At 37.0% G+C, this 15,447-nt stretch overlaps 1 protein-coding gene across 1 annotated transcript; it reads right to left on the bottom strand.

Moving 5' to 3' along the window:
• Positions 1-966: 966 nt before the first annotated feature.
• LOC120330734 (neuroligin-4, Y-linked-like) lies at positions 967-14,847 on the bottom strand. The gene is made up of 14 exons (XM_039397638.2): positions 14,661-14,847; positions 14,464-14,514; positions 13,576-13,824; positions 6,442-6,798; positions 5,889-6,002; positions 5,340-5,470; positions 4,688-4,823; positions 4,118-4,289; positions 3,507-3,671; positions 2,948-3,073; positions 2,463-2,660; positions 1,821-2,007; positions 1,403-1,521; positions 967-1,186 (listed from the first exon to the last, which is right to left on the bottom strand). Exons 1-14 carry the CDS (start codon positions 14,716-14,718, stop codon positions 1,135-1,137), a joined length of 2,115 nt encoding a protein of 704 aa, XP_039253572.2. The 5' UTR covers positions 14,719-14,847; the 3' UTR covers positions 967-1,134.
• Positions 14,848-15,447: the final 600 nt, after the last annotated feature.

Here is a 15,447-nt window from a genome sequence, read left to right as displayed (position 1 = left end):
GTATCAAATATAAATAACATTTAGTTGTATGGGGTTGTTTCAGCATTTTTTTAAACATTTGCAATGCACCAGGACTTTTGTTAGCTTACATTTGCGTGTCGGCAGTTCAGGAGAGACATATGAGCTATCCAAAACGACGGATAAAACAATAAAAAAATGACTTTTAAAAATATGCAAAAATCTTACCTTCGTTAGCCAAGGTATGATTGCACGAAATTGAAAATAGTGCTGGAATGTATTCACTGTGCAATCCTGCCGAATTCTACCAGAATACGATTAGGTCTTATCTTAACGAGCCGTTGATATAAAACCACAATATTACCCCACTAACAAGCGTCTTGAATAAAGAAAATCATCTGCGAACAGAACACAACATTTCCGGAACATCGTATGATCAAGGTTTTATATTTCATAAACATGTTCTCATGTCATTCTATTTCAAACTAGGAACATTTATTTCTTCTGTGATCTCGAAATATTCACAAATGTTACAACAGTAAAATCTGCACGGGGTAGGACTAGAGAAGCGCAAAGCCGGATTTATTTACTTTGGTACTCACGAAGGATGTGAACCAAGATGGCGGACACCGGAACGTAGTATGTGTACCAGGTTATGGTTAGGCCATAATTTTATTCCAATATTTCTTATTTTAGTTCTATTACGAGTTCAGGGATTAGCCAATTGACTCCCGTAGTATTTGTATATGAAATTATGGCCTAACCCTAACCTGGTACACATACTGCGTTCCGGTGTCCGCCATCTTGGTTGACATACTTTGAGAGTACCTTTATTTTAAACATTTAATTTATTTATAGTATCATTCTCCTAAGGTCGTAGAATACAAGGTATGATTCTGAATGCAGTAATAGATCACGAAACATACATAAAATGGACTATAATAGGACTCTGTATTAGGCACTACAATCATACATATACATATACTAATTACAATAAATGTGTAAACATGAACATAAATGGGTTTAATTCACGCGAGAATGAACAAGAAAATAGTAAAAGCAGAGTTCAAATCTAATTAAGGTGTGAATCTAATATGGCGTGACGTTGCACTTCAGAAAAGTGACAAAGTAACTGTAGTTGTTGTTGTAAGCAGAATAATTCGATTGAGACAAAATTTAGGACTTGTCGCAGCTCTCTCCCTCGTCGTCGTTGTCAAGTTCACCGTACCTGAAAGTTTAAAGTATTTATTGCTTCATTGTGACCCAACAGCATAATACAAGCAATTAGTTGAGACTACCTTCTTCTATGTGTATTTATACTGTTTTTCTATGTTCATTACAATATTTATAATCTACCAAGAGCAGAATTTGATATGGGCTTGAATTTTTAGATATGAAAAATAGTCCGATTTCATAATATTTGTTGAATGTGAATTCAACTTACTTTTCCGCAGCTTGCCTCCATTTTGGAACGTCTACGTCTCTCCACTTGATGTAATTTTTCTCCCAGTCTTTGATATATTTGCAAGACTTTACCGAACACGACGCTTTTTTGACCTCAACCTATAAAGAAAGTTTTATGGACTAACGAGGGCATTTACTCGCTTCTGAGTGTAAATTTTGGTTAAATTTTTTATTTCACTCGAGTAAATATTGTGATACTTATGATTATACTTGTGATTATCATCATAGGTGCTTCCAGGCACTTGGACGCCAGTACTTAGAGCGACAACTAAGCTACTTTCGATAAGCTTATATATATATATCGCAAATCTTCAACCTGCCAACCCGCGACACCAACGTAAAAATAGTAAGTAATAGTGATTATAACCATTCATAACGCATTTATTGCACGCATTTACCTTCGGGCATATATCGTCCGACATCAGGTATGTCACTGCTTCAGACCAGATAGCCATACTTCTCGAAAAAAGTTTGGGTTTCACTTCCATCTTCTCAGAAATAACAAATGTTTCCATGTTCTCCAAAGTAAAGGGTGTCCAGGAGTCCACGGAGGACGGTTTGGCTGTAGGACCATCATCAGGATTTCTAAATTCATGTTTATTTGTACATAATACACTAAAAATCAATTATGGAACAAGCAACTGTTTAACACTGTCTAATGAACCGCCCTTGGTATAGCAATGTAAGCGAATACTTAAACTGTAATGCCGCGATTATGGCATTGATTTTCGAATTCCTATTTCAAGCAACTTTCCTTCACTTTTTCCTTCACTACTTGGGTTTTTGAAGCTCGCTATAGGAGAATGATAAAGGCATATATATTTAAAATTGGTTTTAAATTGTCTGATCACTACCAGCCCAAATCAACGTTTATGATTTAGTTGATATAATCAATTATTTAGCTATTGATTTGCAACCAGTTTTGGAAGATTGCCATAGCTTGAGAATTATGCGATGGCTAAATAGGACCACAAAGATATAGAACTGAACAAGAATTTCAAATTGAATATAACGCCAATACAGAAAAGAATTATACTAACCCAGAATGTGCAAAATTTGAAACCATTCGCAGATAATTGGCTGAAATATTCCTAGTCGAGCTCGTGTATAGTTCTGTCAAAATGAGAGGCATCCCAAGTAAATAACTTTGATCGTCACCATGAATCGGCATTCCTTCTAAAATTGACGGTCTTCCAGGTGCCATAGTAGATACATGAGCTTGGAATTTGTAGAAATAACTGTGAAGTTAAAAGGCATCGTGGTTAAAAGTATATATTTCAAACCAGTTGTGTGCGAGGTGGTCTTGTGGCTGATGGGATGGACAACGGTAGCTTGACATTGCATACAAACGATCCCAGCTCCAGTGCCCACCACCTAACTCAGGTTGTTTGAAATAGCCCATGCAGGTTTAATGGCATAAAAAATGCATTCTAACTGAAATCGGCTAAGCTTTGAACAGGGTGAAGGCGGGAAAACATATATCTATATCGTGAAAGAACAATATAAAGTAAGTTTCTATTCTTACGTTTTGGCACCTTCCGTAGTTGCTCTATTCGCAAAAGCGACGGCAGGTCCAATGTAACTGTAGTCATTTACAAGATTCAGGTATCCTTTCTGCAGTGCATTCAATTCGTCGGTCTCCGAAGAGGCTCTGATAAAATAACCATTTGTTAAGTTAAATGTTTTTCTTACAAATTACTGCTCTGTAGGTTTTCTTTCCGTCGAATCGTTTACATAGAAGTATTGATTGAATAGTTACAAATCAGGTTGCAACCGCTATATACTGAGATCTTTGTCGTAAGTATATACTTACACAGCTGATAGCGGAATATGTTATTACCAATCGTTCTACTTTTAGATGAGGGTTCGGAACCTTGTTTTCAACGAACATATATATATATATTAAATATTCGCCCACTCTGATATTTCCAAAATTTTTTATTGGCTTTATTTCTTTAATCTATCTCCACAAATTTGATTATGATTTTCTGTTTTGCTAATTGTCGATCTATACGGATAATAATTGTTAACTACTAACCGTTGACGAATTATGTTAATTTGTTACAATAATAAAAACAACTCACCTGTACTCAAAACTTAGAAAATTAACCAAGGTCTCGGGAGCACAGTGAAAATAGCTGTTGCTGGAGAATTCATGTCTGATAATATCATAGAGTGTTATGTTGTCGTCCAGTCCGTTCACCCATTTTCCAGCTTCGTTTTCAACCACACCAATCATGATATCGTACCTTAGATAAGAATTAAAAAATATCAAGTAGTTTGCTTTTATATATACTTATAGTTTATACAGTTCTTCTTACAGCCTTACAAGTATTTCACAGGGGGTGATAGGGAAATCAAATCATTGTTGGGATGTGACGGTTCCTAGCAGATCTTCTTATAAATCCATTATCCACAAATCGTTCGAAACGAGTATAACATTAGTCCTAACGTGCGGAAAAAAGATCACAATACCATCAAAACTTCAATAAATTGAACAGGAACGTAACATCATTTACAATGTAAAGTATTGTGAAAAAAGAATAGGCACATTAGCGTATCTCAATGAGTGATGTTTGTATGTCACTATATCACCTATATTTTCGGCGTGCTTAACCTACTTTTCGGCGAAGTATGCATTACCCCAACGGTATACAACAAATCTCCAAATAGGTAGCAAATTTGATAATCGTACCGTGATAAAAGTCCTTCTGAATCATTGGCAGAAAAATAATGGTTATCTCGTATTGGCCCGAAAGTCCTATTGTCTTTCCTTTCAAACGCGAGTTCACCAGCTTTTGTAATCAGTTTCACTGTATCCAAGTCTATTAAACAGTTCACAGAATCTTCTTCGCATTCAGAACGATCTATTTAAATAATAAATTTTTATTGAGTGTGTTTGTTAGTTTTTTTAAATAGAGTTTAATTGTTCAATATTTTACCTTCGTATAACGAACGTTCAATAGGCGAAAATGTAATACTGTATTTTACATTCCTGTATAATGAAGACGGATGTTTGGGAATGAACTACGTTAACAAGTATGGGTTTGATAACAAGAGTCAACGCACAACGGATGTGTGGAGAATTAACACGAAATAAAAAATCTTGCGCCAAATGTTTCATCAAATTTTCTTACCCGCGCCGACACCATGCTTTAATTAATACCACCATCCATATAATAGCTTTATACATATATGTACTTTACAAATAGTTAACAAAAACTTTACCGAGTTTAACTAAGGGCGCAAATATAACGGAACCCACCTATTAACTTTTGCAAAATATCTCCCTGTACTGCAATTTCTGCTGCCTCGTCATTGTAAAACATTGTTCCCTGTTTTGCCACACCACTTTGTAAAACGACTTTTTGAAAGAGATCCTTGTTTGTAGGATTGAGCATCTAGATAAGATAAAAAGACATCAGAGATATTTTTTGTTATTTGTATTCGATATGTAACGTAATACGTATGTCTTACGTTGGTTACTAATGTGTATACGTTAGTTCTCTCGTTCTGTCGTATGACGCTCTCACGTTGTGCGTTTGTACATTATCGTCTCGTATTTTCATTTTGTTACTTTATTCATTATATTCATTCCGTATATATTGCTTCACTTGCACTGCATATGTATCTAAGTACATCTGAGTTTACTTGTATCCGAACACTTGTAATACACTAGAGCACCGTTGTAGCGGTGTTGATATTTCTGACTGATTTATGTGTATATTGGGACAACAGAATAGCCGAGTATTTCGCCTGTATTCCAAAGACATTTCGATAGTCGTTAGCGAGGAAGACGGTCTTTTTCTACACTGTCGATCGCCGTCGCCTTTAACCCTCGCTACGTTACAGATACCGTAACTTGTTTATACGCTCAACTCAAGAATCAACAGCAGCGGCCTAAAATGTACCCTTACCTGCGCAGAGACACTCTCGGCTCCAGATGAAAATCCTAGTAGTGTGATTTGTCTAGGATCGCCACCGAATTGCTCCACATATTTTTTCACCCATTGAATCGCAACCTTTTGGTCATACAAGCCGAAATTTCCTGGAATAAAGTAAACTCCACAGTTTTCATTTGTTCACCATGCCAAATATGTGTATCTAATTGAAGAGAGCAAAGCCTATAAATGTGGAACAGAGTTTATGATTTGGTAGTTGATAGGGTAGTTCCGGGGTGGACAAGATTTTAATTTAACCGCAATCAACAAATTCCTTCCTATCTAAAACATCAAAATTTGGTTTACGTTTGGATGTGGCATCATCAGGCGGGCCAGATTGAATCACCCAACGGGCCGGATTTGGCCCGCGGGCCGTCTTTTGACCATGTCTGGGCTAGATGATTTACTCATTCCCGTCACGGACAGGGGAATTGGATTGAACATTCAAAGTTAATGCGGAAGTCAAACGAATCAAAATTAATCATTTAAGTTTTCAATACAACTATGTTGAAAAACGAATCTTACCTTTGATACGTTCGTCCCCAGAACTTAGAAAACCAAGAACGCCAGTACGATAATTAACAACGATGACAATAGCAGATCCATATCTAGCAAGAACGCGCCCATCAATACCTCGGCCTGAAAAAATACAAATTTTCAACCGTTACGTGTCGATAATATTTGACAACCTCCGATTGCTCCGTTTTTATGTATATGAAAATAATTCCATTAATTCATTTTGTGGTGGTATAATCTGTTTGTTGTAATTGTGACCAAATCCAAACTTTTTCCGTTTAATTTATATACGCATTTTTCTTTATAACATTACAAATATAGCCCGCAGTGTGAAAAAATTATGTTGTATGTGTGTAAAAATGATTTTTCGTTCGTTTCGTTCCAAAAAGTATATACACCATCCCTAGCAATTAAGACGAAGAGAAATATTTCATTCAAATTATGCAAACTCCAAATATGGCACCATCAATCGCCAGGCCCGGGAAATATCCTATCAGGCAAAAAATTTTATTGTACTGAATCTATCTGTCAGATATTGAAGTTATAATTTTTTTTAGATTACTTGCTGCATAAGTGAATTCCTCTCCCTGAAAAGCAATGATGACGGGAAGATCTGTGTGGAACAGGAGTTCGTCTTTAGCTGCCCATGTTGTTGTGGTCTCAGCGCTCGTAGTAGATGCTACTCTTTCCTCCGATGGTGGTACTTCGCTATGATGCACCTCTTCCCCAGAAGCAACATATTCATCGTATTCCATATGCTCCCCAGATCCAGAACCACTTTCCCATTCTACGTCGCGCTTTTTGCGGTAAGACTCAATAGGAGTTTGTTGTGACGTCACAAAGACGGTTCGTCGGAGCGGAACGTAAACATCAAGATACAAGCAATCTTCACTGTATTTATGGCCATTTTCATAATAATCTGAATATAGAAAAAAATTCTTAGACACGAAAAAAACATATCGTTTTACAATACTGTTGTTTGTTACTGTTGTTTGAGGATATTGTTATCGTAGTTGTTAGGAAAATTGTTTTCCGCGTCATTGCGTTTATTTTTTTCTTAGGTTTAATTCGACGGGAACCGACATTTCATCCATTTTTAACTTTATTAAACTTGAGTAATACAATTGTACTTCCTATAGGCGTCGTCTAAACAATAGTCAAAAAAGGCACACTGGCTTACTTGCTTTTTGGAGTGGGCCTAGTTTTGCATTGAATTTGGAGAGAAGCGGCCTCAAGCTTTTTCAAATAAGACTATAATGCAAGAACTCCCAACTAACGTTTTAGTGATACAGTACATGAACGGTAATTTTCAAAGAACAACTCACGATACATTTACGCCATTTCTTACGAATTGTTATAAATACGTATTTCAAACAAATATAATGTTCGTACAGATTTTATATTTTCAATATGGATGTACAAGGACTCCGTCACTTCACTTATACTAAATTCTTATTCAATACTAGGGCTGGGAATTTTAGAGAAAACACTTTAACCGTTAACCGGGTAAAATTAACCGGTTAACCGCCGCGTGACGTTTGACGTAATAATTATAATTTCAGCTTGTTACGTCACAATGGTTATAAAGCAATTTCGCGTGGTCCTATCCCGGTATCGCTCAAAATTATTCACCAATCGAGATAGTTTCATGATTCCTCTGCTGCAAAAGATAGGCATCGTGGTACGGGCATGTGGAAATATTTTAGAAAACCCTATTCCGTTGTTAAACTCATTTATGTGACAAATTTTTAGTGTTCGATGTGCAAATTCTACTTCGAGATATATATATCATAAGAAAAACGCCATCAACTGCACACTTGTTGTATGATTTTGCAATGAAATCGTGAACAACATATTTCGAAATCGACCGAAAACTGATTCTGAATTTATCATTGTAAATTTTCATTATCAGCAACCTTGGTGCTTCGCCAGTGGCGGCGCGTCAATAGGGCCAACCGGGGCAATGCCCCGGTTGTTTTTTCGGTATAATAAAAAATATTCGAAAAATACCTCAATATCGATTGCACAGACTGTCTACACTAGCCATATTCTCCCGACATGGTTCATTTTTCGCTCGCAAAGCCTTCGCCGAACGTCGACGGGGCGACGCCGATTTTGCCCTGGTTGCTAATTGTATATCGTATTCTCTCTTTTATCTTCCACTCGCCACGTTTGTCTCGTTTGTTTTCTGTTTCTTTTACTAAATCATCGGGGCTAGCCCCGAAATTATGACGACACAATGCTGACGTTTCTTACAACAACGTGTTGACATATTCACGCATAACTTCTCGTTCGTTGGTTGCTTGAAGAGTTGATAGTTTCTTCGCCTCCGTTTTTGTCGCTTGTTTCGCTATTTGAATCAGTTAGAGACCTTTAGTCCATTTGCTTTCGATTTTCCACATTCCTTTTGAGCTCCTCACTTCTTTCCGGCTTCGCATTTCTTAGCCTTAGACCTCATAATGAATAAGGTTGATGCACTACTTCGCACTCCGTTTTCGCAGCTGCCGCTGGAACAAAAATTAGAGGTACAACGTCCTGGGCCTTATCAACCAAAAAATTGTTCACTGGAACAATCCCATGACGGAGGAAAGCGTCGGCGTACATTCTGCGCAGAAACTTGGTATAAAAAAACACGAATGGTTGTGTTACAGCGAGGACAAAAATGCACTTTTTTGTTTTTATTGCCTACTTTTTGCTACCGCCCGTGACTCACGTTGGTGTAAATTTGGTTTTAGAGATCTTAAACATCTTTCCGAGCGTGCCAGGGATCATCAATCTTCTATGGAGCATCTGGACAATGCAGTAAAATACCGAACATTCGGAAATGTTAATATTGCAGCACAGTTGGATGAAGGACGCGCGGTTTCTATTCGTCGGCATAACCAAAACGTCGAGAAAAACCGCCATGTTCTCGGTCGATTGATAGATGTTTCATTGGTTCATAGAAGTTCATTGGTTGTCACGAGCTGTCCCTCCGTGGACACGATGAACGAGCTGGCTCTTCTAGTAGAGGGGTATTTTTGGATATGGTGGAATACACCGCATCCCTAGATACAGTATTGAGAGATCATCTTGATGCCGCAACTGTTTCGAAAGGGACATCTAAGGATATCCAAAATGATTTGCTCGACTCAATGTATAAAATTTATTTACAACATTTGGCTCTGGAAATTGAGAATTGCCAGTTCCTTTCGATTCAGTCTGACGAGACAACTGACATCACGTGCGTTTCCCAACTGGCTGTGATTTTTCGGTTTGTGAAAGATGGTAAACCTACCGAGAGATTTCACAGCTTTGTACCAATCGTTGATCGCACGGCTTGCGGGATATCGTCTGTACTGAAAGAAGTGTTACAGCCTTACAACGCGAAGTCAAAATTGATAGCTCAAACTTATGACGGCGCGGCAGTCATGAGTGGGTCGAAACATGGTGTTCAAGTTTATATAAAAGAAGATTTTCCTCATGCGCATTTTTTACATTGTTATGCACACCAATTTAACCTCGTTATTAAAAATATGTGTCTTGATACCCCTCTCGTCCGTATATTTTTTGCAAATGTTTCGGGGTTTTCTTCATTTTTTTCCGTTTCCCCGAAGCGCTCTGACCTCCTTCGCCAGATATGTATCCGCCGTCTCCCAGCGTGTGCACCAACACGTTGGAACTTCCAATCACGCGTGGTGCAGGGCGTGTCCGAAATTAGGTCTGAGCTCATTGAGTGTTTCAATGGCATTCAGAGCTCTCCGGTTTGGGACGAACGCTCTGTGAGGGAGGCGGCAGGTCTAAAGCGTCTGCTAGAACAGGGGTTCTCAAACTTTTGATGTCGTGGAGCCCTTGAAATTGTTGACTATTATTCACGGAGCCCCAAAATAAATGTTAAAATTGTAACTTCCAGATTTATATTCTTGAGCAAGTTAAAAGTACTTTACTCAATTTAAATGCTGAACCTTTTTTAATAGAGTTAATACAAGCCATAAATATATCTAAATTTCAAACATAAATTATATATACTAAAGCTGTAAATTTGACACTTGACAAACATACTAATAAATTCGGGTTCGAGTCTTTTCCCTTTTGACATTTTTGGAAGACTTAAAAGGCCGCTAATAATGTGCGCGATTGCATTTTGTTACAATCGCCGATTTTTTCCTCAGCATGGCGGCGTGTATTTGAACCTACAATCTTTACACCGGTGTTTATTCTCCCTAAATCCAAAATTGCCCTCGGCATATATATACATGTATTGTTACACAATGACGACGTTCATTGCTTTTTTGTTCTCGTGGGGAATTATGAGTTCAATGTGAAAAATATGTTACCATTTTATAGTCATCGGCGACGAACTGCTGAAAATAATAATTAATGAAGAGGTAGATCCGCAACTCAAATTTCTCGATTGAAAAGCGGCATTCCAAAATATTAAAACTTAAAATGAAAGTTCACACGTTTGGTTTCAGCAGACTCACCTCAGATTGAAAACGCTTTTATAGACATAGTAAATCACAAAATTTGCTGTTATGTTAGATTTTCATCGTAGTAACTGCGAAATCGTCATTTGTGCGTGCGTCAATTGTGCGTGCGATGTACCTTTTTTACCCATTTTGAAACTGCCGACGGAGCCGCACGCAATCAATTGTGCGCGCGATCCGCGATGTATCTTTTTTCATTCTGAAACTACCAACGTAGCCGAATGCAATAAAATAAATTTCATTTGTTCGTATTTTGCCCAGACATTGTGATTTTTTAAACGGCGATATCTTGCTTAATAATAATCTCAAGTACGGAAGAACAAATCAAGTTTGACAAATCCCAAGATCGCAAATATACGACTCCAATTTATTTATAGTTGGCAGTTTATCACATATTTTATGTTATTAGAATAGTATTCTTTCATTTTAGTAATCCTAATAGTAATCTCGAATCAAAGGTGAATAAAGATGAGCACAATTACATTATAACAATGAGACACTTTAAATGCTCGCATCGGTCATGGATTGAATATTTTACGCAACAGAAATCTCTTCATCCGTTTTTTAATCGCGAATGTTGCGCAGAAATTGAACCACCTCTCTCTTAAGAATCCTGGCTGCGCTCCTGCTTATAGATAATGTCATTTTTTAATTCCGTCTCTTTGCCATATTTCGAGGCTATATTGTTGTTAGATTTTATCAAAGCTGTTATTTCTTCTTTGAACAATTACAAAATTAGTCAGTATTTTGAAAAGTAATCGAATAGCTCGCGGAGCCCCTGGGTTTCTCTCGCGGAGCCCTGGGGCTCCGTACGGAGCACTTTGAGAACCTATGTGCTAGAAGATGGTCAGTTTTCATTTTTTCTCGCTTTTTTCCTCACAATATTCTATCACGTGGATGTATTATACGGCGCATTGCAGTCAAGGCTAATGGAGGGAGCGTCTGTGCAGTCGTGTATTTCAGACTTCTGCGATGCTGTATCTCGTATCCGGGAAACAATAAAATACGACGACACATGGAGTGCTTCTTTACGCCGCGGGCAAACAACGCAGCGTTTGATTTTGTCTGCAAAGGAATGCTGTGACATTCTGGTGAATCAAATAGGCGATCGTCTGCGCACTGAACACCTTGCCGCGTTCTCTTTGATGAACCCCAAAAATGTTTCAAAATTTGCACGTCAATTTCCCATCCATTTGTTGGCTACTGTCTCCAAATTTTTCCCCATGATAAACGTGGGTAAATTGGAAAATGAATTGCGATGTATATACACCAATCAAACTTTTTTGAACATCACATCAACTTGCGCGCTCTATGGGTTCCTCATAGATAACACTCTAGTAACTACCTTTGCGGCGTCTGCAAAATTTCTGGACATCATTTTAACGACGCCTATTTCTTCCGCCGACGCAGAGCGAACATTCAGCACGCTGAAGCGTATTAAAACGTATCTCAGAAACACAATGAAGCAAGATAGATTAAATTCCTTGGCTGTTTTATCCATTCACAGAGACGTTATTTCTGGGATGCATGACTTTAATCAGCGCGTTATTGAGCATTTTGCTTCCAAGAAACCGCGGCGTGTTGCATATATGTTCAAGCAGTAGAAGTCTAGCAGCATATATATCTATGAGTGAGCGACGCATGTCCTTATCTTTGCATTAGCTTTCCTTTCTTCATAGTAACGTTTTAAACCTTATTTTAGGTTTTGTCTGCTTTCCCGAAGTTTCTGTTAATATGTCATTGTATTTATCTGGGTAAATATTGCCTTTCCTTTTGAAAGAGGTTTCAAAATAAACTATGTCTATATTTATTAATCCCTTGACTTGGACCGGTTTTAAAGACACTTATCGTTAAAAATTGTCGCTTTTGCCGATTGGTTGTTACCGATGGAATGGTTTTTATACTCATAAAATGATGGGAGAACTTACAGCGCTCATCCTGTCCCCGTAGATGGGGGTGACTTGGTCCCGCAGTAGCTTGCCCCGGTTGTCAAAATGACCACGCGCCGCCACTGGTGCTTCCATTATTTTTCACATTTATTGATTCCTTACCCACACAGTTAGTAATATTTTTTTGAATTAAACGCCGCAAGAGATAAATTTGCGATGACGTAATCATATTTGACGATATTGTGCGGTATGAAGATGGTTTGTACCTGAGATGTCAGTTAACGGTTAAAATAAAAAATAACCGTTAGCCATCTGAAATCGGTTAACCGGTTAACCATTCCCAGTCCTATTCAATACTTATACACAGAAAGCGCTTGTTTTCGAACATTATATTATACTATAAATAAGCTATTTCAATAAATATAAGGCTCGAACAATAAGGCTCGATCATATTTATAACCATTATATATGTATGATTCGGTACTCTACTCTTCGGTACTATATGTATATATATATATATTCTGGTAATTTGTAACCGCCTGCCGTAACTTGAGAAGCACAGATTTCATTTTTATTTGAACTCAAAGGTAAGTTATTGAAATTCAGAGATCCATAACAGACGATTTTAAAGTTATTTTTCCAACGTATTAAGATTAGGGTGTGCCGAATTAGTAAATCTTGCCCATCCGGCTGATTTGTACTCATTGAAGTGAGACATTATCAGAAGGCGACGATGTCGCTTGAGATAAGTAGGCTACCATAAATGCGCGGAATCCCTTGTTTGTCTTTAAACATTCGAAATTGAAATTGGCTCATATTGCAATAAATTCTGCAATTGAGTTTACACGATGCAATCATTTACTTATTGTGGCCATGCTGGAGTCGAAATCTATAAAAGATATCAAATTTATGCGAGGTTACGCAAATTTTTTTTTTATTGCTGAATTGAATCAACGATAAATAATAGTTTTATTCCCTCCATTGGAGTTTACAAAATGAGTAGGCTACATTTACATGTGATATAAGTGGGTCGGACACCCTGAAAATTTAATATGGGTGTTAAAGCTATAATTATATATATATGATTTAGATTCAGATATTTCATTTCTATCGTGCAAGAATCTGACGTCAAATGCGGCTTCTTGAAAGCTATGAAGATTTATGAAACTCTTTATAAACTTCTTGAGATTATATAATATATATATATATATATATTGGTATATATTAATGAGTGCGAAGAAGGCGCACAAAAACAATATCAATTGGATATTCAAAGTTTTATTCTGAACAATGTGAATGATTGTTCAATGTTGAACTTGTTTTAAATGAGAAAAATCGAACCTGCAGAGGGTTGAGGACATGAAGGACCAGTCGCATAGGCCGTCACATCTAATCCATCTATTTTGTCCAGCATAGTTGGTTTCTCAAATCTTTCTGCCGTAGCGTATTTTATTCCACGAAACATCGCGACGTTGTATTGAGATGTTCCGTAAAACCCTCCCATGTTGATGTTCTCTGATGGGTAGCCTAGAATTTCCACACCTCCGTCAAACTCAAAGGAATTGAACTTGGCTGCTGCTTTTAGCATATCTAAATATCCGAGTAAATATGAAACAATAATCAATGTTAATTAGTTACGCAAAAGTAAACAGTGAAAATAATACATAGCAAATAAATATAGCATACTTTTTGCAATCTATGGCTACGAATTTTTTTTATAGGTTCTGAAGTTTGGTACAACCAAAATATTAATTCTTAGAATGTCGTGATTATCAGCGAACTAGATTTGTTATTAGAACCGTAGGTTCGGAATGATTTTCTGAAATTACCTGTTTACAGTGAGCTCGATACAAAAAAGAAACTGTTCTAAATTTCGAATTCCCATCACTGACCGAAACCTATGTTTTCGCACTATGTTTGAAGTCTCGAAAAAAGTTTAAACAAGATACTGATCATGGCTCAGAACAGAAATTGTTAATTTGTGATTGTGAGATATATATTATTACACATATTTGGGCACTACTGGGTCATTGCGGTCACATATATATTATGCATATACATATCGAAATGTTGGGGAAAGGTGATGTATACTGATTGGAAATTGTGTAACCATTGTATTCATTATGTAGTTAAAAAATTTCAAATGATACTAGTTAATAAAGATAATAATTACATGATATCACATTAAACTATTAGTTTATTCAAATTTATTATTTTTATTCTGCCTACCTTCGTATGATACTTTAGGAGGTTCGATCAACATTGGATCAATGTCATTTGCTGTTAAAAAATAAAACCCGGGTGAGGTATAAAATATACATTGTAACAGTAAACAATAAAACAGCAGGGTAAGGGCGGGGAGGGGAGAAGGAGCATGAGAGAACAAGAAGGATTTGAAGTAAAAAAGTAATTAGAGCTATATATACCTGATATGAATGTACCGCACATCAGAATCACTGCAAGCAGCTTCGCAAATCCAGACATGATTTTTTTTATTTATAGCCAAATTATGGCAACTTTATTTTCTTCCTAAATCACAATCACAAAAAATATTTCGTCGATGGACAAATGATATAGCACACTCTTCAGAACAACGACAAAAAATGAAGTGGCTTAAGATTCCCTTTAATGAGGCCTAGATAGCGTGAGAGGATGAGTGTTTTACATAGAAGTTTAGCGCACCGTTACATGGGGGCGTAACAATAATCCTCAATGCTGATATGCTTATTCATGTGCACTCAATAGAGTATGTTGTCATATCAAATGAATGGAACTTGACCGTTAAATAATCTAATCGCGGTTGGGTGTTACTCCATGAAATAATAATAATGATAAACTCGTTGTCATAACAGTCCACTTACTGTCTAAAAGGGGTGTCATTTGCACTCGTTCAATATGTACATTGTTATATTCTGTTAATTTGTTTTTCGAGTGGGGAAAGACAATTACAATGATGTTTTGAGCTTTTTCACAAAACACGTTCAAAGGATTTAGCTGTACACAAATCTTTAATTGACCTGGCTAATTGGTAAATACACTCAAAAAACAATCCACGGAAATTTTGTGCTTTTCACACAAAAAACAAAGAAATTCTTTTTAAGAAATTAAAGCCCCAATTTTATTCTGTTAATGAAAGTATTTAATAACGAAAGCTATCTAAGGACAGAAACGGTTCGTGGCCCCTAAACACGTAACCCACTGAACCTATAACAT

This window comes from Styela clava, chromosome 6 (genome assembly GCF_964204865.1).
Source record: "Styela clava chromosome 6, kaStyClav1.hap1.2, whole genome shotgun sequence".
NCBI classification, from domain to species: Eukaryota; Metazoa; Chordata; class Ascidiacea; order Stolidobranchia; family Styelidae; genus Styela; species Styela clava.
Note: the sequence above shows the minus strand (reverse complement) of the source record. Positions and strands in the feature narration are given on the sequence as shown.